The 23,059-nt window shown below is 42.1% G+C and overlaps 2 protein-coding genes across 2 annotated transcripts in view; one reads left to right on the plus strand and one right to left on the minus strand.

Annotated features, from left to right (window-relative positions):
- The window catches only part of Ube2r2 (ubiquitin conjugating enzyme E2 R2), a 104,798-nt gene extending 92,880 nt beyond the window's left edge, over positions 1 to 11,918 (plus strand). Inside the window, exons 4-5 of the mRNA XM_026387938.2 lie at positions 5,318 to 5,452; positions 8,477 to 11,918. Coding sequence (XP_026243723.1) covers positions 5,318 to 5,452; positions 8,477 to 8,696 — 355 coding nt within the window. The 3' untranslated portion in view covers positions 8,697 to 11,918. The remainder of the gene's footprint in view (positions 1 to 5,317; positions 5,453 to 8,476) is intronic.
- A 348-nt stretch (positions 11,919 to 12,266) lies between these two features.
- Positions 12,267 to 23,059, minus strand: part of LOC113182147 (ubiquitin-associated protein 2) — a 35,335-nt gene continuing 24,542 nt past the window's right edge. Inside the window, exons 8-17 of the mRNA XM_077797053.1 lie at positions 18,624 to 18,822; positions 17,817 to 17,908; positions 17,445 to 17,492; positions 15,118 to 15,196; positions 14,710 to 14,915; positions 14,324 to 14,423; positions 14,131 to 14,238; positions 13,929 to 13,993; positions 13,652 to 13,843; positions 12,267 to 13,564 (exon numbers count right to left, since the gene is read on the minus strand). Coding sequence (XP_077653179.1) covers positions 13,469 to 13,564; positions 13,652 to 13,843; positions 13,929 to 13,993; positions 14,131 to 14,238; positions 14,324 to 14,423; positions 14,710 to 14,915; positions 15,118 to 15,196; positions 17,445 to 17,492; positions 17,817 to 17,908; positions 18,624 to 18,822 — 1,185 coding nt within the window. The 3' untranslated portion in view covers positions 12,267 to 13,468. The remainder of the gene's footprint in view (positions 13,565 to 13,651; positions 13,844 to 13,928; positions 13,994 to 14,130; positions 14,239 to 14,323; positions 14,424 to 14,709; positions 14,916 to 15,117; positions 15,197 to 17,444; positions 17,493 to 17,816; positions 17,909 to 18,623; positions 18,823 to 23,059) is intronic.

The following is a 23,059-nucleotide window of genomic DNA, read 5'->3' on the forward strand; positions in this document are numbered from 1 at the left end:
TTAGTTTTCTGTGGACACAACCTCTTTATTTTTATGTGGTGCTGAGGATCGAACCCAGCACCCATTGCATGCCAAGTGAGCGGGCTACCGCTTAAGCCATATCCCCAGCCCTCAGTTGATCTCTTTGAGGTCTTGGCCTCTGCATGGCACTGGTATCTGAAAGTGGTTTCATATTCTCAAGTGTTTGTACTTCTCCCTGACCACTTTTACTCAAGACTGTCATTCAGCACCTAAGTGGACACATTTGTAAAATAAAGGAACACTCTGAGGGCTTTTGTAGCCTAAAGAAATACAATCTGTATCAGAAGACCTTGTGAGTAATAACAGTTGTTGACCAGAGAAAAAAAGATGTTAGAATAGTAAGGATTCAAAAATTCATCTAGCTACTCATTTGTTTCCTACCTTCCAGGTGAAGCCTGGATCCAGACATCTTGTGGGAAGGGAGGTGGTGCTGATCTGTCCTTATGGAATTGGAAAGTTTTAATAGTAGGCATTAGGCAGCAGAAGATTGGGGTTGTGGGCAGTATGGGTCCCTGATGCTGACCCATGTCTGATTAGAAGTATACAGCACCACATACCTTTTGCCACTGAGCTACAGCCGGAGCTGTGGAAACAATACACACCTTAATCTGTGTTCTGTCTATAAGTAAGTGGGAGAATTTGGGGGTAGGGGTGGACCTTGCCGTTAGAGTTCACAAATGCTTTGTCTGAGGTACCATCTCTGGAAGTATTTGTCATTCTTAATGTTGACTCTAGGATTGGAAAGTGGTCTTGGCAGGATTAGATTGATAAATCCAGTCCAGCAGCTACTGTTTCATGCAGAAGGGTCTCTTTCAGGAGTAGGGTAGGAAATTTTCTTCTTGGGTCTTTTCTATAACTCATTGAAATGGCAGAGCACCAGGAATGCCCCAAGCATTGGATGACAGAGTAGGTAAGGCCAGGAAACAGCTGTAGTAGCCCTAGGGCTCTTTTAAGCCTGGCTCTGGACCAGGGTTATTTTATTTGCTTACTTCCTTAATTTTTCCACATTATATGCCACTGACATCAACGTGCCAGTTTCTTTCTTTGCATGCATACATATTTTGTGTATTTAAAATTTTTATTTTTTAAACTAAAATACTCCATTTTAAAATTTTTATGCTTTTAAATCTGAGATTCTCATTCCTTCTTTGTATTCTCAGGAATACATCAGTCAGCAGTAGTTACAACATTGCACAGCAGTTAAATTTCTTAGTTGCTTTAGAAGCATTAAGAAATGTTGTTTCTAGTAACTATACCAGTTGAACCTACTGTATTTTACAAGTAGCTGCCACATTTTTCTAGTTACAGCTGGCTTCTTTGTCATCATGTCCTCTTTAAATCCCTCTTCCACTTAGAAATGTGAATGAGTTTTAACTGGGTCATCTTCTAGTGTTACTGGTCTTTCCTTTAAAAGAGCAGGACTGAGCTATTAAAAGGACCCCGGATAAATTAGAAAGGTCAGAGTAGAATTGAAAGTCAGTATAATAAGTGGAAGCAACAGTATGTAGTGTTCCCTTTTGTTGCCAGAGAATTGGGCCTCACTTCTCTACAAGTCAACCAGAAATTATGGTAGGTCAATAAAAGTGAAAAGTGTGGGGCTGGGGCTGTAGCTCAAAGTGGCAAAGTGCTTGCCTAGTGTACATGAGGCACTGGGTTCAATCCTCAGCACCACATAAAACTAAAAAATAAAATAAAGGCATTTTGAGCATCTATAACTACAAAAAAAATTTTTTGTTTTAAAGAAACTAAGCCCAGGGGGTGGTGGTGGCGGGAGACGGACGGACGGACAGACAGACACAGAAAATAATATAATCTTAGGTGTTTTAAGAATGATTTTTGCAGGGTGCTGTGGCACATTCTGGTCATCTCAGCAGTTCTGGAGTTGACAGCCAGGAGGAAAACAAGTTCAAGACTAGCTTCAGCAATCTGTTGAGACATTGTCTAAAAACAAACTAAAAAGAGCCTGAGGGTGTAGTTTAGTGGTAAAATGCCCTTGAATTCAATTCCCAGTACCCCGACCCCCCAAAAAAAGTCCTCCTTTCCTCACATGCTGCCTTGGAAGGGTATATGTGTACACTGAGGAGAAACAGCAATCTTCAATCCTGCAAAAAATTGAACTTTCCTGACTTAAGATGGTAAGACAAGTAAAATTTCTATCCCATCACAAAACCTTCCCAACCACTCACAGAATGGATCACATGATCCTTTATATTGGGACCACCACTTAAACAACACTTACTAGTTCTCCTGCCTTGCCTCCTTTGAAGAAAGAAAATTGTTGTTTTCCCATTGATTTAGCTTTATGAGATTTATCTCATCACCATTCTATGGATTTAAAGCTGTTGTTGGTAAAAGTGCCATCTCATTTTTCTCTTTATTAGTCAGCACTGGCGAAATTATGTGATTGGCTTATGTGTAAAGCTTTAAACACTGTTTTATTTTGAAACTTGTCTCCTTTGGTGTTAGGATGTCCTGGCCACCCCTTCTAGCTAAGATAGTTCTCAGCAGGAAATACACTGGCAGTGTGCTAATGTTGCAGTTTCTTTCTATATCCAGTCCCCTCTTTTTGGTGAGATTTCTGTGGGATCTATTTAGGTGTACATCCTGCAGTTTATTGGCTTAAAAATATACTCTTCTTTGATGTCATCTCTTTGAGACCAGTTGGAAAAACGAGAAATTGGTAGTGCAACTCTTATGAATTGAATATTGACAGGTATCTTTGAAATAAAGAAACAATCTCTCAGCCAGGTGTATGCCTATAATCCCAGCTACTCAGGAGCCTGAGTCAGGAGGATCACAAGTTTAAGGCCATGCTTGACAACTTAGACCCTGTCTTGAAATAAAAAAGAGGTAGGGATGTAGCTTAGTGGTAGTATATTTACCTAGCATACAGGAGGCTCTGATTTCAATCCCTGGCACCAACAAAGAAAAAAGAAAGAAAGAAAGAAAGAAAGAAAAAAAAAAAAAGATAGGCTCATAGCAAATGCAGTGCAGAATCCCAGCAACTCTGGAGGCTGAGGCAGGGCGATTACAAATTCGCAGCCAACCTCAGCAATTTAGTGAGGCCCTAAGCAGTGTGAGACTCTGTCTTCAAAAGGAATGGGTTGTAGCTTAGTGGTAAAACATCCCTGGGCTCGATTTTCCATAACACAAAAAAAAAACAAAGACAAAACAAAAAAAATCCACACACAACCAAATAAACAAAAACTTTTCTTGAAGACCCTTGAGCCAGGTCTTACTTGTTGAGCTAGGGCGTATTGTGTCCTACTAAAGTTGTGCTTGTATTGACAGGTAATTAGCAACAGAGGGAGAGCAGACCAATATCACCAACTGGTGTCTATAGGTTGAAAGGGAGCAAATACAGTAATACCTGTTGCATTATATATGTAATTCTGATTTCCCATCTTCCTTAAAAAATACCACCCCCTGCTTTTTTTTTTTTTTTTAACCTTTTTTTCCACTGCTGGGGATCAAACTCATGTCCGAGAAAAGATGTGTGCCACTACTCATGCTACCTCAATCCATTTTAAGTATTGTTTTAAAAAATGAAATTTCTAGAAAGTAACATTTGCCATTTTGTTATTTGCTTCTGTGTATTATATCTCCCACCCACTTTGTACCATGCTTTGTCATTATCCTGTTTTACTGATTTTGTTGTCTTTTGAAGAAACTCTAATGTGATTTTCTGCCCACATTTTCTTCTTTCACTTCTATGATGTTATATCAGTCATTTTCCATTTTAGCAGTGATGACTTTTTCTTTAAATATCTTTAATGTACTTACTGAAGAAATTAAGAAAGTTCCTGAGGAGGAGTCTATAGGATTATCCTTAGTCTAACTGAAAAGTTTGTAACAGATTTTAACTAGAGAGGGGAAAGTTTTCTTTCTTTGAAAATGCTTTTCATTAATCCTGAATAATCACATACCAAAATTCTTTACCTCTTTTTAGGAACTCAGAAATCTAATTACCTGTTTCCTTCCCTTTATTTTTTCTTGGAGCCAGGAGCAAAAGCCTATTTTGCAACAACAGCCACCTCTAACCTCCCACCAGTGAGGAAAAAGTGGAGAAATTTACTATTTTCCCTTACTTTTCTTGCTTTAAGGAGAAAAGCACCTAGGAATAATTTGAGTGTTTTGAAGGCTGGCATGTTTCCTTGGTGGTTTTCTCTAATAGAAATTTTATTCCTCCTGATGTACTATTGAAATGTCAAATTTTGATATTTGGGTAAAAATTGCCTGTTTGTATTTCCCACTAGACTTAGAAGCCCTAGGAAATCGGGAATGGCATCTAACTTGCTCACCATTGCTCATTTAACATCTTACTTGGTGCCTCTGGCATATAGTAGGTACTTGGTAAATATTTTTGAATAGAGATTTCCATCATTCAGAGGATTATTTTTCTATGTCAAAGCTTTGCTTTTACTCTTCTGCATATATTTTGTTTCCCTTTCCTTATAGGTGTGAAGATTTACACGTAATACTATTTTTCAGATCTTCTAAGTGGTCATGATAAAATTTGGATGAATAACATCATTTTTACCCTTTCCCATGAAAAAATTGCCTTAAAGCTGTTTATGCTTTTTTTCCTAATACTTATTTTTTTTCATTATTTAAGATTAAACCCAAGACCTCCTACATGCTTCACTTATACTCAATCATTTAGCTAAACCCCTAGTACCCCTACACTACTATTTTCTTTAGATATTTATTTTTTATTTGTAGTTGGACGCAATACCTTTATTTATTTGTTTTTATGTAGGGGGGTGGGCTGGGTTGTGGCTCATGTGAGAGGCGAGCGCTCTACCACTGAGCCACAACCCAGCCCACCCCCCTACACTACTATTTTGAAATTTTAATTTCACAACATTGTCTCACTGAGTTGGCCAGGCTGGCCTCAAACTTACAAGCCTCCTGCCTCAGCTTCCTGAGTAGTTGGTTTTACAGGTATATGCTACCACACCTGGCTATGATTTTTTTAACACGATATTTGAAAGCTCTTTTTGCAAACTAGAACATGCAAATTGTGCATTCCACAAAGTCCCGTTATACCTCACAGCATGGCTATTATGCTAGAAACATATTTCCTGTTCCTTTCCCTCCAAATAGTAGCCATACAGTTGAGTACTGGAAACAAAATTTTATGATCATCTCCTAAAGGCCTCAAATATTATAGTATCAAATAAATTGTGTCTGAAAAATTTTAAGGGAAGGAAAACTTAAGATCGGATTGTACTTTCCAAAAAAGCAGAATACAGAGTATGTATATTCATGGTTGACCCTTTTCCCTTATTTTCAGGACTATTCTGTTAAGTGTAATCTCACTGCTTAATGAGCCCAACACCTTCTCCCCAGCCAATGTGGATGCTTCGGTTATGTTCAGGAAATGGAGGGACAGTAAAGGAAAAGACAAAGAATATGCTGAAATCATTAGGTAAGGTACATTGTTCTGCCTTCTGTTTGACTAGTTTAAGCCTTCATACAAACCAAAGTGTATGCTAAGAACCAAGGATTAAATAAAATTTAAATATCCTGTCCTACTCCAGAATAATTTGTCACAATTAGATTTGTAGTGTGGCAAGGGACAATTACTTCCTGAACTTAAACCTTGGCAATTGAGGGAGCATCCAATAAAAAAAATAGTGCAGCAGATTCAATTTTCTAGGAACTAGTGCTTCCAGGTTCTTGACTAATTGTTTGTAAACTCTCCTTCCTGGCCATTTTAGGGAATTACCCAAGGTATTCCAGACATTCCAGGCATATGAAAGATTTTCTTTTCAATTTTCTAATTAATGAAGTACTATAACTTATTGGTATTTTTGGCCCTAGTAGCAAGTACATATTCTGGATATCCGCTTTATTAGCAACACTAATGTATGGCATGGCCAAGACCTAGATAAGAACCAGAAGACTTGGAATCTATTGTGGCTCTGCTACTTGTCCTGTGACCATTTATCAATTAACTTTTTGGTTTAGTTTTCTTCATCTATATAAAAAATAGAAGGTGTCAGCCTCAACCTTTTATTTCCTAATAACAACCCTAAGGGAGACATAAGATTTTCATAATAGGGATGGGGATATAGCTCAGTTGGTACAGTGCTTGCCTCAGACACACAAGTCCCTGGGTTCAGTCACCAGCTAAATAAATATTATAATAATAGCACATAAGAATTGTGCAAAATATTCAACCCCCCTTAATAATATTATATTTTTATACTTTCAAATAGGGTCCTTCTCTACAGTAGAATGTTAGGAATTTGGTTATTACTAGAATTTATACAAATGGAATCCCTCTCTATGAATCTATTTGGCATGATACCATGTAATAGACCAAAAAAAAAAAACACCAAGAAATGTGTGACTATAGATCTGTTTTCTGCTCTTTGAAATCACTTTTAGACCCTCCCTCAACCACAGCTGTGAGATTTCAAGGATAGAGTTTGGGTTTCCATAGTTCTCAGCCACCCAAGTGACTGTTGCATACCAAAAGTTTAAGATAATTGGTATAAATAACAAGGACCTATAGAAATTTAGAGGAGCAGGAATGAAGCCCGTTGTTTCAGTAAGTGAACAAATGAATATTCCCAAGATGCTTCTGGTCTTTGTATAATGTTGATAAATGTTAATAAATGATGTTTTTCCCCCAGCATTTATTATCTAACAGCTTAGAGTACTCTGCTAGATGGGTTATGACAGGCTTTTCTCCTGAGGGGGAACTCATACTTGGCATTTGCAAACAAATGAAGTAATAAGTGCAATTATAGAAGCCCAAACAAGATACACTGGAAGGAATATATAAGGCAATAGAGTTCCTAGGAACGATAATGCTTTATAACCAGAAATTTTTCATGCTTAAAAAAAAGGGGGGTAAGGAAAAATCTTTTAAGAGATACAGAAACATGTTTAACTAAGACATAGGCGCATAACAGTATGGTATGTCAGGGACATTATAAGTAGTTTTACAATGCTTGGATGTAAATTTTGATTTGTAGTAGTAGGAAATTAAGCAGGATCAACACTACGTTTTAAGGGACATTGAAGTCATGATAAGAAAAAATAGTTCTTAATTTCAGAAGAGATAGGGTGTCACTTCATGATTTTTAGGGAGGTAGGTAAGAGATGATTCTATTTGAGATTGACCAGAAAACCATGGACTAAACTGCAAAAATTAGGCTTCAGAGCTTCAAAGGAGGATTTATGATTTAGAAACCAATGCTTTTCATGAAAAATGGAAAAACAACTGGCTGTGCAAACAGAAAATGAAAAATGCACTCTTGCTGAGTGTGTATAGCACTGAAAAAAATGTAAGCTGGAACTATCAGTATAAAGGGGAGCATCGGTTAAAACCTGGAACTGGTAAGATGTCTTAGGGCTAAAGAGCGCAGAGATTGAAGCCTAGAAGCCTCAGGAATATCAGTATGTAAGGAATGACAACATAACTAAAATTCAAAGAGGAACTTAAAGAGGTCTTGATTGGGGATTACTCGAAACCCCCCCCCCCCCCCCGTCTTGATGACTCAAGTTTTTATATTTGTTTGGTAGATAGAAACTATTCTTCATTCAATCAAAATATTTATTGCATACCTGTTGTATGCTAGCCTGGTTGTTATAGGCACTGGGAAAGTAGAAGTAACTAAGAAAGGTATGACATCTGCTCTGATGAAGCTTATATTCTGATAGGGAGATACAGAAGAATGAACAAAAAAGATCATGAAAAGAAAAAAATACTAAAATAGTGATCAGTAGAATATAACAAGAAGCTGTGAGAGAGTGATGCCTAATTTAAATGGTTGTCTCTGGGGTTGGGTTTGTAGCTCAGTGATAGAGCACTTGTGTAGGATGTGTGTGGCCCTGCATTCAATCCCCAGAATGTGGGGCTGGGAGTTAGCGGGTACTCTGAATGCAATTTAAGTCAAGATATGACAAAAAAGAAACACATAGATCAGGAAAACTAGTAGTCCAGACAGAAAGTCAACTAAATGTGTTCAAAGCACAAAAAATGGACCAGGGTCATCTGAATGTTAGAATTGGAGAAAGCAATGTGACCGTGAGAACCAAGACTGGGTCATAATAAGACTTTGGAATGTAAGCGTAAAATTACATTTTTACTCTGAATATAGATTAGGATGATTATTGAGCTACATTTATTAGGTCAGGTTGGTGATGATAAAAATATATTTATTTTAGTTAATCTCATTAATACTTGAGAATGACTGTGTTTAAGTTTCCTTCTTGTCAATATTTATCCCCCACACACAAAAAAGTCATTATTAAAAGTTTCCTTCAAAATGATAACGAATGGGTTGAGACTGTTTAATATAGTGTAATACATAATATCAGATGCTTTCAGGTAGTAACTTGAGTTTGAAAAGCAGTGTGATAAGGAATCTTGACTGGGGCCAATTATAAATCTATTTTCAAAACAGAGACAATAAACTACTTGTCATTCACTCTTCAGGAAACAGGTTTCAGCCACTAAAGCCGAAGCTGAAAAGGACGGAGTGAAGGTCCCCACAACCCTGGCGGAATACTGCATCAAAACTAAAGTGCCTTCCAATGACAACAGCTCAGATTTGCTTTATGACGACTTGTATGATGACGACATTGATGATGAAGATGAGGAGGAGGAAGATGCCGACTGTTATGATGATGATGATTCTGGGAACGAGGAGTCGTGACGTGCTCCTTTGATGCCCCTGTACTGCCCTGCCGTCTCAGGCCAAAGGGAGGGGAGCAAGTGGGGACCTAGCAGCGGCCCCTCAACAAAAACCTATTCACTGGGGGTGGGGAAAAAAAAAAAAAACACAGCTCCTGCTGACTCCCCTTATGGATCTCAGTTTGCTCCTTTTTATGGACCTTTCATGGAGAGAAAGTAACCCTCCACAGAATGTCTGAATTCTTGCATTCTTTACCCTTCCATCACTGTATTGATTCTTTTTTTTAAAAAAACAAAAACAAAAAACAAACAAACAAAAAAAAAACAACAACCCAAACCCAAACTCCCGCCTCACTTCGTCTCTGCAGAATGTTCACAGCAAAACACGTTTGCTCTGTTTTTAGATTCCTGAAGAATTAGCCTTTTCAAGACATTAATGTGTTTAAAGCTGGAAACCGTTGGGAGTTCACAAGTGCTGCATATACTGGGTAGCAAAAGAAAATGGAAAAAAAAAAAACCCACAAAACAAACTTTAAAAAAAAAAAAGCAAATTTGCCAAGGTTTAGCTGCTCATTTACATTAGTGTGTATGCATTCATTCAAGTCCCATGGTGGTGAATTTTCTTTGTTTCCCTTCCTAACCAGGATACAGTGGGCATCAGGGACTTACTTCATGCTAAGCCTGATGAAATGTGCTCCTTAAGCCTTCATGAAATCATCCTAACACGGAGGTCTCAGCTATTCTTGAGGAGAGAAATCAGATTTTGTTTTTTGAAATCGATTGGGAATCTAAAGCCTGAAATAAATATTCATACTTTACATAGAACTAAGCACTTGGTTGCTATTTATTCTTTAAAGGCAGGGTTATTTTTCCCCCCACTAGGGAATGGGGCGTGTGGGGAAAAAGTGAAAAATTAGTGTGGATTTTTAGTGTTAAGAACAAAGTTAAAAATCACGCCAATTTTGGTTGATGCTGCTGAGAGAAACTCAAAACTACTGGTGGCCACTGGGAGAGGAGACACCTGTTTGTACTTAACATGGCCTTCCCCTCGAAGCTATTCTCTCACTGTGGGGTGGGTTTTTTTTTTTTTTTTTTTTAAGTAGCCACTTTTAATTACTCAGTATTAATCCTAGATGCATGTGTTAAGATTTTGGTTTTCATTGAGCTGCTTATACTGATAGTGATAAATGTGGATATGTATGAGACATGAGTGACCAGTTCTGACTTTTTTCTCCTTTCAATATACTTTTTGGCTTTGGAGTGCAGCAGAAATTGTGCATGGAGCTTCCCATGGGTTTTTGTCTCTTCTGGCAGGACCAAGGGAGTTGACTGCAGGTAGTTTCCAGCCACGCAAGGCTAGATCTTCTAGCCATGCAGTTGCTGCAGGTTTGATTCCCAGGTCTCTATCATGTATTGCTTCAATTAAGATTGAGATCCAGCAGCCTTCATCATCCAAGTAGGTGATTTTTGTCATTGAGGTATGTGAGTTCATGGTGTTCTGAGTGAGGAAGCCGGCTATAAAGTCAGATTTCAGAAGGAAAGTAACCGCAAGGTGACAGAAGTCCTACTTAAGATCCCTGTGCACCAGTGTCATCTCCTTCTTTAGGTCACACTCAGAATGAACCAAAGGGCAGATTAGGGACAAGGGTAGGACAGATCCTAGGGTGGTCAGAGTAGGTGATTGATGCTTATTTCCATAGCTCCTCCTTCCTTTCTGATCTCAGGGTTTTCATTGCTCTTCAAACTTTCTCTCAAACATGCGCTATTTCTCAGCAGTCCTCTCTGGCCTCTAAAGTTTGGTCTGTTATTAAATGAGAATGTCTAACACATTGAGGTTGTTAATGGGATATTGTTGAGTCTGATCCCAGAATCTTTGTGTAATCTCCACAGGGCCCGGGCTGCTAATTGCACCCTTAAATCTAGTGATTCCACAGATTCAGGGAACACAGCAGCTCTATAGGACAGTGTTGTGATTTTGTCCAAGTAAAAACTCTAAAGGATGTTGGAACTAGCCTTTTTGGTCCCCACACTTCTTAAGTAATGCTTCCAGATACCCTGCAAACCTTCTGGAGCCAAAGCCTCTCAATATTCTCTTGATTTACCGCCCCATCCCCTGCTTTTATCCCCCTTCCATCCCCATACCTGTCCTATACTATACAAGTTTACAGCCAGTAGCTGGGTCTGACTCTCTTAGAGCCCTAAAATAAAGCCTTTCATTCCCCTTACTGCTAAAGCATCTCACTCCCAGGGTAGGCCAGGCATCTTGGCACTATGGGAGGTGCTGTGCTATTCAGCTTTGTCCCATTAGACCCTGTTGGCCTCTTGCATGTTGACTCAGGGAGCCAGAGCGCCAAGTGGAGGTCATACCTCTCAGCCCTTCAGGGCAATATTATTGTAAGTTGGGTTTGCCTCTGATGAGAGTACAATCAGTTCCAGAAGCCAGGGGTATGTTGATTTATTGGCAGGTAGATATTCTGATAGTTTAGACTGACTTATAAAACCCAGATGCTGGTTCCAGACTTCTGTCCCTGAGAACATATCCTGTGGAAAAAAATACTTGAGTATCTAAGTGTTGTTTCTTTTTTCTTTTGGGAGTGGATGGAGGTCTCTGGCTTATGCCAAAACCTCATGAGTACAGTTGTGCTAATTATTTGGTGTGAAGTAAACTCAAAAATCCTGCATATTTAGATTTCTTTTGGTTCTAATTGAGGCCTCACTAGAATACTCTTTTGTATTGGAGATATAATATCATGATTCCATTGTTGGCTTCTCTCTCAGTCTCCCCCCACCCTTCCTTTCTTATCATTCCAGAGTTCTTTTCTACTAGCCGAACTTTTGTAGTTCCTTCTTTCCAAAACCTTCCTTGGCAATTATTTGCTTCTTTACCTTTGCTGGTTTCCTTGTTTGAGGCAATGGAGTAAGAGATTGGAAGGGAAAATGTATAGTACTCTGCTGAAAATTAACTTTCCACCCCTCTCATCCTGATAAACAAGGTTTACATTTACAACTAAACAAATTCAGATGCAATTTTCAACTATTCTGAAACCAGCAGGACACACCTGACTTTAATAGTTTTCTTAGCTGAAATTGTAGATGTTTTTCTTCAGTTTAACTTATGAGAAAAGATTATCTTGATGCATTTTTGTGTTGACTTCCCCTTTAGTGGTTTATTTTGTCTTTTTCTGCCCATCTGTCTACTAATAAAATGTGAAATAAAATATACCTGTATTGCTACTTCCCCATGGGATGATCCTTTTTTTTTTTTTTTTACCTTGTGTTAAAACTAAATGGTGGTCTGAACATTTTCATTATTTCTTTGAAAATTATGCCCAGAACTCAGCTGAAAAAACAGGACCACCACCAAAACTGGCTGACCTGTCTGTCGTCATGCATCCTGTCCAAATCCATCTCCTTTCCTAGAGAATTATCCCAATCCACACAAGATTTCAAGGAAAGTTTGTAAGGGCATATCCATTTGTTAAGTTTGACTCAATTTGATTCCAAAACAGAACAGAGGGATTGGACAGATACCGGGCTGCCTTCCTTGGGTAAACATTTTATTTTCATTGTTATTTGTGATCCCAACTTCCTGCTGCTAATAAATAACATGAAATCAAGCAAAAGATAACACGTTTTGATAAAAGTCCCCATTTAGTTTTAGTTAATAGTTTGGCTATTATATAGCTAGGGGTCCTGCTAGAATTCACAATAGCCATGTGATTAGCTAAAACACTGCTCTCAACTACAGAGCCCCAACGAAGAAAAGGTAAAAACTCACCTTAGTCGGCTGGTTCTTCTGCCACATTAAGTTGACTAATACAGGTCAGGCATTCTAATCTAAGCCCTACAACCTGTGGTCAGAAGCACAGAAGTTTCTGCTTTATGAAGCCCAAGATGTTTCTCCCAGGGCCATCCCTCAGCCACACCACACAGAGACCGTGCATGCTCTCATAACTTTATTAGGTGGAGATTGGGCAAGAGAAAACCCCTGACACCGTTGCCCACCTGTTTTAGGACAACTGGAATAGAGGAGTCTTTGCTTGGAGACGGGCTTTCACTGAAGTGGAAGCAGATCTTTGATTTTTAAAGGGGAGCTGATGGGCTGAACATCTCTCTGAGACCAGATTTTTTTTTTAAAGTGGTCAGCCAGAAGGCAGCAAGTTTCTAGGGACTGGACCAGACCAGAAGAAACCCCTGCTCTATGTGAAGACAGGACCCAGGTTTACGTTGGGCAGTAGATGATGATCTCTGCTATTCTCAGATTAAGATACCCTGGAATGGGAGCATGACAAATGACAAAAGGACCAATCTCTCAAAAAAGGTATAAAGTAATTGGAAGCTGAAGAAAACTCAAATAATGGTTACAAGGGACTGAAATAAGTCGTGATTCTTCATTGGTATCTGACCATTGCACAATGTGCCTTGAACCAGCCCTTCCAGTGGCAGACCTTAGCAGCCCATGGAGTAGGGCACCCGTGGAAGGTCTGAAAGCATCAGAGGTGCAGGGGCCTTACATGGCTATAGAGAAAAGGGGTCTGGATGGGGAGAGCAGAATTGGCTGCCATCTGCAGCTATACCCCCACTCCCCTGGGGTTCTCATACATTTACAAATACATACATAAATACACTACATACAATATAGTGAGTCTGGGAGCTCCCCACTGAGAGGCTCGGCTGACAGTTACATGTCTCAGAAATTCTAGGGAAGGGTACCGGGCTCCCAGAAACGTGCTCCAAGTGTTCTCTCCTGTCCAGGGTAAGCCCTACCCCAAAGCCCACCCCTCTCTTAGAGGTCTAGTTTGTCCAGTATGGAGAGTTGCCATAGGTGGGTTTGGAGGCTTGAGACTTGGGCTGCAGGGAGCTGGGCTGGCTGCGTTGACCTGAACCATTCTGAGAAGAATGAGAAGGAAGAGAAAAGGCTGTCAGGGCTGGGGTAGAATCCCCTACCCAGGAAGCCACCTCCATTACTGCACTCACCTGAGTGTCCTGGGGAAGGTGGTGGTGCAGCAGCTGTGAGTGTGGCTGCTGGTGGGCTGGCAGGATGTGCAAGAATGGTGGCGGAGCATAGCCAGGGGCTGCTCCAGGTGCCAGAGGTCCAGTTGAACCCAAGGCCGAAGGCAGGCTGAAAGGTGGAGGGGTCCCTGCATGAAATCCCTGCTTGTCAAAAGTCTGCAAGGCAATGAAGACAATGCTGAGGGTGAGGTTGGACTCTTAACTCTCACAAACCTACCTGGCCATCTTTGTCCTTCCTCACCTGTGTTTTGTAGACAGAACCAGTCATATCAGGCAGGCCAGTGGTACTTGAAGATACGGATACTCCTAGGAGGAAAATCAGGTAGTTGTTCCCATAGACATTTGGTCCCAGCTAGGGATACTCTGAGGGAGTTCTGCCTGAGAGGACAGACAGAAGATAACTATTCCAAGCTTTAGCCCTAGAAAGGAGGGGCAAACATTACCTTTCCCAGGCCCAGAACCTGTAGACTTGTTTGGTGCCTGTGATGATCCACCATAGCCACCCTTGGTGTAGTCTCCTGCTGCTGTTCCCTGGGTCAGGTCATCATAACCTAGCATGGCAGAGAACAAGAGGCATGTGTGAGCTAAGCAAGCCTCTGCTACACCCTGTGTCTCTGTGCTGGAAGCACCTCTCACCTGTGCTGTAGCTGTGCTGGCCATAACCACTGGCCTGTTGGAAAGGGGTGGTGGGGGTGCTGAGGTTCACACCATGTTGCTTGGCTGATGCTGGAGGGACCTGGTGGGCACAGGTGGGGCAACAGTGTAAGAACACAGGCAAGATGGAGCAGGTCATACATCCTCTGCATAAGGTAGCAGATTACATAACCACAACCAGAGGGGATTCCTTTTCATTAGTGCAGCACATGATGGCTCAACAGTTACTGAGGGTCACACGAGACACTCTGTAGTATCATGATCTGCCCCCTCCCTGCTGCTCCAAGGAGCTGGATTACAGGTCCAAAGTTTCAACCTTCCAGGGGTATAAGGCCTAGGGAGAAATAACACCACCCACAAATACTCACAAACATGGTGGGCCCATATTGGAAGGCACTGGGCACGCCTGTGTAGTAGGGGAGGCCAGTGTAGCTGTAGCCAGGTGGAAGAGCGGGATTCAAAAAGGGCTGCTGGGCTGTGTGGTGGGTCTGGGATTGGCTCTGCTGTGGCTGAGCTAGCGTGGTGGGGGGTGCAGGGGATGCAGAGTCACCTCGGCCAAACTTTGTGACATCACCTAGGATAAGAGGAACACTACTGACATTTGTAAATGAGGGGAAAGGCCAGACTGGCTCCTGCAAACAGGAACAGGTCTGGCTACCAGTCAAGTACGGATAGTGAAAAGGCCTCTCACCTCTTCAACACCTGCCTTTCAATCTCCTGGGATGAGCTACAGCCTTGTCCACACCCTCCCACTCTCAACCACTGGGCCAACTAACCTGAATATGGATTATTAGTTAGGCTCCCATCTCGGCTGGCAAGGGCTGTGGGTGCAGCAAAGGGAATTCCATAGTAATCCTAGGAAAGACCAGGGGGGCTTATTCAGGAAAAGGTCTCACCCCACTCCCAGGAGAGCACAGCCGGAAGGGAACAGGCAGATGGCACTCTGAGTGACTCCATACTCCTGAACACAGGCTGCATAACTTAAAGGTAGCACTCACAGACAGCTGCAGTTATAGGTTGCCCTTGTGTGTAAGCAGCTTGGTAGCCCTGTGTAACTGACTAGCATGCAGACAGACTGACCAACTGGGCAGCATTCACCAGGCAGAGATGTTGGAGATCCAGTCTCTCAGCCACTCCACAAATGGGTACCTGACCAATGCCACAAGCTGAACTAACTTTATTGGCTTTTCATATATTGGAGTCTCTAAAAACCAGTTAGGAAAATTGATGAAATGTAGGAAATTGGGAAAAGGAGTCAGTAGGAAAGGAAAAGCTTACAAAGTTTAAAGAGGGCAGAGTGCACTGCCAGGTAGGTGCATAGCACTTCAGGTCTAGGACCCCCAACTAGCCTCTCCCTACTCTGCCTTAGCAACACTGACACTGCAGAGGACCTAGGACTAAGAATAGTGGATATAACATTGTATGGAGACAAAGAGCAGTGGAACTGTGTGCAAAGGAGGCCTGTCTGGCATTTACTTGCCATCTAGGGCTTTGGCTATCCTGAACACACTGAGTAAAGGACCTTGGGCTGCCCTAGAGCTATGGTCACAGCCAAACAAAAGCCATCCTGGCTGGAAATGTCACTAATACCCTTCTTTGGACACATCTCCAGGTAACCTCCAGGAAACCCACAGTATCCTCAGCCTAGAACCCCAGGAGGCAGCAAGACTGGGTAAACTGCATGGACCTATAAGGAGCACAACTGGGAACAGGTATAAAAAGCCCAGAAGGGGGAGTTCATTCACAGATATGGAAATCTAAAGGCAGGCATTAGGCACAAAAGAAACAAAGGCAAAAACATAATCAAGGGAAAAGTAAATGAAAGGTATATGAAACTTGGGCTCAGAGGGGATTTCTTCTAAGGCACAGAGAAAGGAAAGGAATCATCTGAATAAGGGAGGAGAACCAAGGAGAGTCCCTGAGACAGAACGAATTTCTGCTGGCATTTCATGAAGGGAATACTGGGAGCAGAAACATCTCTTTTGCTCCAGGGACTCCCAGGAGACCTCTAGCAGAAGACCAAGCTGTCCTTCAGTCATTCTCTGCCTCTCTAAATAACTTCCACTGGTGGAAAAGTGCTTCCCTTCAGACACAGGAGTCTGGTGGGTAGAGGTGGGACCTGCAGCTCCCAGCTCTTGGTGACTTGGCATAAGAAGTACGAATCCCAGAGGTACATTAAAGAAGGAAAGGTAACACCTCATTGAGGATAAAGCCCCTTCCTCTGGGAACAGGAAAGACCATATCCAGTGGTCTGACAGTCTATTCCAGGAAATGTCAGGCCAAGAAGAATGGCTAAAAAGGAGATTCTGTCGGCTGGCAGAGGAAGACGTGGGCCTTCTCCAACCACCTGCTTCTGTGTTATCCCAGGGATGGCCCAGTGCTTCATCCTTATTCAGAAGGAAGAGCAACTGTGTTCTGAGAGCCAGGCAACAACCACTAGGGAAATCCCAGAGTGAGCATTATTGCACATAAAGATGCGAGACCAGACCCAGAAGACACCTTAAGGATGGTCAGTTCCAGCTATTCATTCATCAGAGGCAGAAGACTAACACTTCTATCCCAACGTACCCACCAGCCACCATGGTCCAGAGAACCAAATGGTGCTTCAAGCAAAAAAATATAAAACTCCAGGGCCTACCAAATAATTGGTATATCTTGGGTCACATGATTTTTTTTTCCCCAGCTTTTTTTCTTTTTGGTACTGAAGATTTACCCAGAGGTGCACTGAGCTACATCTCCAGCTCTTTAGCCTGTCTCAAAATAAAAAAGAACTGGGGATATAGATACTGGATTCAATCCCTAGTACCGCACACACATGCACATGCAAGGGTACAGGGGAAGATAAAGACCCACATTTAGTAGGGAAGGCATGGTTTACTGGGGCTCTTGGTAACGAAGGCCCTTAAGTTTCCCAGGGATGATCATAGATCATTCATCTGCCAAAGCTATTGGCACACCAGGCACAATCACCAAATGGAAACCAGCTTTCTCAGCAGTAATGTTGAGGCAATTCCATAAGCCAAGGATCCTAAGGGCCAAGCAGTGTGGCAGTCACAGGAGGAATGAGAACTGCCATTGCCTTTGCCTCACTACTCCCACTTACCATAGGCAGCCGTGACTGAAGCATCTGGAGCTCATCATACCCGTAGATCTGCAGAAGAACCAGAAAGGGTATTAGGGAGCAGGCCCATTAGTGGCCTAAACAAGATTGGGAGGATAAGATACCCACAAATAGGACCTAGCTCAGTTGCTATGGAACAGATCCCTCCCAGATGCAATCTACTGCCCAGATGGACTCTAGATTTGAAGGAACATCATGAATCGGAGAAGCAAAGATAGAGGGCTCAGGGAAGAAGAGCAGCCCAAGGTGGGCAGCTCCGACCTAACCCAAGGTTCCCCTCACCAGGTCCTGCCAGGTGCCAGCCCCTGAGGCCAGGGGAGCTGGGGCTGGCCAGGAGTTCCACCGTGCGCTCACCGGGTAGGCAGGTAGCAGTCCTCCAGGGCCCATGAGGTACTGGTTGTGCAGCAATGGAGGCACCCCCTGAGGGAGGTTTGGGGGTGCTTTGCCTGCACAGAGAAAAATCAAATGGAATGCAAATCTACCATAGAGAACTTCTTCAGCTGTTGGAGAAGAGATCCAGGTCTCATGAGCTCACTGTCGGTCACAGTGCTAACCCTGATGGGTCCACGACAAAAGAACATGGCAATCGCTGTCAGATACAGAAGGTCATGCCAGAAAGGGGCTTGAGTGAAGACAGAAAGCAAACACCACCAGATTCAGGGTGTTTCAACATCAGAGGGTTGTTTCAGAGAGAAATACCTCTTAATTCCTCAGTCACAAAGGTCAAAATATCAAATGAACATAAAAAACAATCAACCTCCTCAAAACAGAAGGAAGCTACACAGTGTCTTAAGAGGGCAGGCTGTGTTAAAACTGGGTTTACACCATTTCCACAGGCAGTCATATAACTTGGGCAAGAGATACCCATCTAAATTAGGCCTGACCCCTCTCCCTCAGTCATCTTTTGATCTCAGCTCTGGGTATGAATGAAGACAGAACAATTGGGGATCTAGAAACACAAAAGTTGTTGGGAATCCTGCCCCAGGGAAGGCTACCCAAAAACTCCAACTGCAACCAATCCCCAGAGTGAGCACATTATCTTCTAATGTTTGTGGCCATCCGCTGAGCCCTGGCAGCCACCACTAGACATAGTTCCTGGGAAGCCAGCTGTGCACGCTGAAAGTGGCATGGGTGAGCAGGAAAGGTCCCTGGAACACATACCTGAGGTCACCAACGGTGCAGCCCTCGTCGTATTGCTGCTGACTGTGTTCACAGTGGTCCCTCCCAGGCAGAGGCTACTTGCTGTGCTTATGCTGCCAGGCAGGCTGACACCTGAGGGTGGGGTGCTTGAGGTGGAGGTTGCTGCTGTGGAGAAAGCAGCTGAGGACTGCAGGGAAGGGGCACTCTCCATGCTGTTGTGCTGTCAAAACAAAAGTCCAGACACATGGATCTGGAGGCACAGAGGGAGAGGCTGGCCTGGACTTTGAGCCCACAATCTCATGGCTGAACAGGTAGACAGATGACAATACTAATATCCAGGAACTCTAAGGAAAAGGGTTCTGTGTTCAGTGATCACTGTTGTTTCTTAACACTACAGGAAGATTCAGCCACCAGGACTCATAAACTGAATATCAATAACACTGAAATTGAGCTCTATGACAAAAACCCTCTTAAAACGCCTTCAAATTGATCAAGCTTTGTATTTGAAACAAGGTACAGAAGCAACAAACTGCTGATCACAAAAGCAGAGACTCAGAAGAACTAACCTCAGGGCCACAGGCAGCCCAGCCAAGTCAGAGTCTTTGAGGTATTTCTGTCTATTAAGCACTTTAACTATTCTGGTCCATGCCACAGGAGGCCACCAAAGTCCTTTAATCCAAAACCTCACAGTCTAACAATGCCTCATCAGGGACTACTCCATAAAGACCTGCTCTTATTCATATTCAACAAGGTCCACCCAGAAAGGAAGGGCAATAAACAACAGAAAATTCTGTGAGACCCTAAGTTCCAGAAATCCAGCCAAGCACCTTGAGTCTAATAACAAGGTATCACGAAAAATTTCAAGCACTAAGGAGGTAGAAGAAGAGATCTACTGAATTGGACAAAGCAAGCCCCAAATAGGTAAGAAAAAGTTCTCTAAGACTGACTTAAGGGGATTGAGGTAGTGGCTCAGTGGTAGAGTGCTTGCCTAGCATGTGTGAGGCACTGTGTTTCTCAGCACCATGTATAAATAAATTAATAAATAAAATAAATATCCATCAACAATTATAAAATATTAAAAAAAAAAGACTGACCTAAGTCTTCAAATCAAAAGTTGAAAAAAATATAGTACAGAAACTCCTAGAGGAAAAGCAGAAAGTGGCATCAGGACCAAGGGGTCCAACATGCAATGTTTCTGTGGACATCTCATCCCCAAAGCCTTCCTATCAATCTGAAGAACATACAGAAATTATTCACCAAGGGCCGGGACTGTAGCTCAGTGGTAAAGTGCTTGCCTCACGTGTGTGGGGCACTGAGTTTGATCCTCAGCACCACGTTAAAAATAAAGATACTGTGTGTTTATCTACAACTAAATATATATTTAAAAAAGAAATGATTCACCAAGATTAGGACAGTTGAGGGGCTGGGATTGTGGCTCAGTGATACAGCACTTGCCTAGCATGTGTGAGGCACTGGGTATATTCTGAGCACTACATATATATAAATAAAATAAAGGTCCATCAACAACTAATAAAAATATTAAGACAAAAAAAATTAAGACAACTGAAAACAGTTTCTCTGAGGCTACCAGGAACTGTTTCTTTTTCAGCATGGACCAAGACAAAGGGTGTGCTGCCTGCCCAGAACAGACGGACTTCCACTTGAGACCACCCACCAATCCCTGCAACAGCTCTCACCAAGGCTCCAAGCGTTGTTGGCCATCTAGCCTTTCATAGGAGACAAAAATGAACCTTCCTCATCCACAAGAAGTGTCCGCTAGAGAATAGTTCCTGATATACTGAAAGGAAGTCAATTCCTCCAGAAAGCCTCTCCTCCCTTCTGCTATCCCCCACTCTGTCCCTCACCTCCAAGTAATGAGAAAATGCCCAAGTGTGGACCTAACTGACCCACACACCATTTAAAGGGTCTCATTAGTCCATCCAACCAGGCTACAGTTAATCCAAAACCTGGTGCCATCTCACAGTCTACCAAGTATGGGACCAGAGAAGCCAGGGAAGGAGAAAACAATGAGAGTCCTTCATTCTTTTATGAGGAAGAATTATGAAAGAGAAGAAATACATCTACTTTATTTCTTAAAAAGCCACACTATTTGTAAAATGAAAAATATAAGCCTGTAATTCCAGTGCCTCAGGAAAATGGGGTAGGAGGATTGTAAGATCAAGGCCATTCTCACCAACTTAGTGAGACCTTGTCTCAAAATAAAAAATAGAAAGGGCAGCTGGGGATACAAATTAGTGATACAGCACTCTAGGGTTGAAAACAAAAAATCTGTACCTCCCATCACAAATGTCTATTGGTCTCCCTAATACACAGAATACCTAAAAAGATATGAAGGACTCAACACAAGGAACCAAGAATATAAACAGTTTACAGAAAGAAATTCAATGTCTTTCAAATATATAAAAAAGATGTCCAACTCCAATTAAAAAATACACAGAGGCTAATTTTCCTAATACACTAAATATAAGACAATGCCATGCTGGGGAGGCCTGGAGAGATGAGGCGTGTCATTCACTGCCCACAGAGGGGAACAGGTTGACATCACAGTGCAGGGCAGTGTGTATGAAACGACAAATGCACCAGGCACGGTGAGACATGCATGTAACCCTGTGATTCAGAAGATGGAAGCAGGAGGATTGCAAGATTGAAGCTAGCCTCAGCAACTTAGTGAGCAAAATAAAAGTAAAAAGGGCTGGGAATGTAAGCTCAGTAGTTAAGAATTCCTGAGTTCAATACCCAGTATCAAAAAAAGTAAAATTTAAAGTGACAAATGCCTAATAGTTCCACAATTAGACCAGATGTAGAAGGTCATCCACTCAACACTAGTAGCAAGACTAAAACAGTCCTGAATGGAGGACACAGTCCCTACAGTATAACTGGGAAGAAAGAATAAACAGCTTGTCAACATAAAACTAGCAAAAAGGTATTCCATTAGGGGCAAGGACCACTATGTACACAATATTCTCATTTATGTCACAGGACAAAAGGGAGGATAATTGTTGGTTTTTCTGGGCCTGGGGTTGGGCTCAGCAATAGCACACCTGCCTGGCATATGTGAGGTACTGGGTTTGATTCTTAGCACTGCATATAAATAAATAAAATAAAGGTCTATCAACAACTTAAAAATTTTTTAAATGTTGCTTTTTCCTTTTATATGTTTTATTATTTTTTTTAAAGCTACTAAGGATGGAGAAAATAGGCAATCCAGGGCTAGAACTAAGAAAGTTAGAGACCAGAAGGCCTTTATAGTACATAGCTTTTTATAACTATCAATAACAATTATTTTGAATGTTTAACAATGTGACCATTCTGACACACAGAGTGTGGAACTCCCTGCATGGGCAGTTCTGGCATCTGGATTACATGACTTGGGAGTTTTCAGCTGGGAACCAGAGCATGCAGCTCCCAATTTGGTTCTCAGCAAGAGAGCTATGGACACAGAGGTGCTCCTCATCCTCATGGTGAGGTTAGCTCATTGTTTCCACAACAAGAAGACAGAGACAGGTGGGCAGCTAAGAGCCTACAATACGCTATCTAGAAGATGGTGGACTCTGAGTTCTTTTGTTATCTTTCATTTTGCTGGGGAAGCGATACTAGGGTTTAAACCCACAGGGGCTTTACTACTGAGCTACATAACTAACCCTTTTTACTTTTTCAGATAGAGTCTCAGTAAGTTGCTGAGACTGGCTTGAACTTGCCATACTCTTGCCTTAGCCTCCCAAGTCACAGTGATGATAGGTGTGTGCCACCATGCCCAAAGCTATGGGTTGCATAACAAAGGAGTTTATGTAAGATTTCACATAGAAAACTGTAGTTTGAAAGTCACAGTGTTTGATACCAATACGAGACAGGACTGCCACTTTCCAATCCCTCATTCTGTACTTGCCCTGATTCCTTCCTCGGAGGAAACAAATTTCACCAATTTCCTGCCTCTCTCATTCATTTTCATCCAAAATCTTCCCTGCTTGTAGATCACCCCCTACTCCAACCTTCCCTGAAGCTTCCATCACCTAGAAGCATGGACATTTTGCTGTCTCGGCGTCTTTCAACTTACCCAACTCTCAGCTACTCAGCTTTTATTTAAACACCTCCAATAACATCCCCTCTCCTTTCCCTACCACTCATTTCTTAACCCACCACCATCTGGCCAGACCATTTCTATACCACTTGAAACTACACTCCCAACTTCACAACTGATCAAGTCAGAATTCAGAACCATAATCTAGTGTTATTCTTAGCATACAAAAACACTTCCTAGCCAGTACTTCCTTTTTTGATCTCTTCCGGCCTGGCTTCCTTGACAACATAATTCTGCTTCCATTTTTGCCTTCCACCCTTCAGACTTCCTTCTTCAAAGTGTGCACCTCTGAAACACGGAAGGTTGCACAGGCACAAATCAATAGGACACCAATGGCTACCACTAGGAATGTCCATGA

Source organism: Urocitellus parryii, chromosome 4 (assembly GCF_045843805.1).
Source record: "Urocitellus parryii isolate mUroPar1 chromosome 4, mUroPar1.hap1, whole genome shotgun sequence".
In the NCBI taxonomy this organism is placed as follows: domain Eukaryota; kingdom Metazoa; phylum Chordata; class Mammalia; order Rodentia; family Sciuridae; genus Urocitellus; species Urocitellus parryii.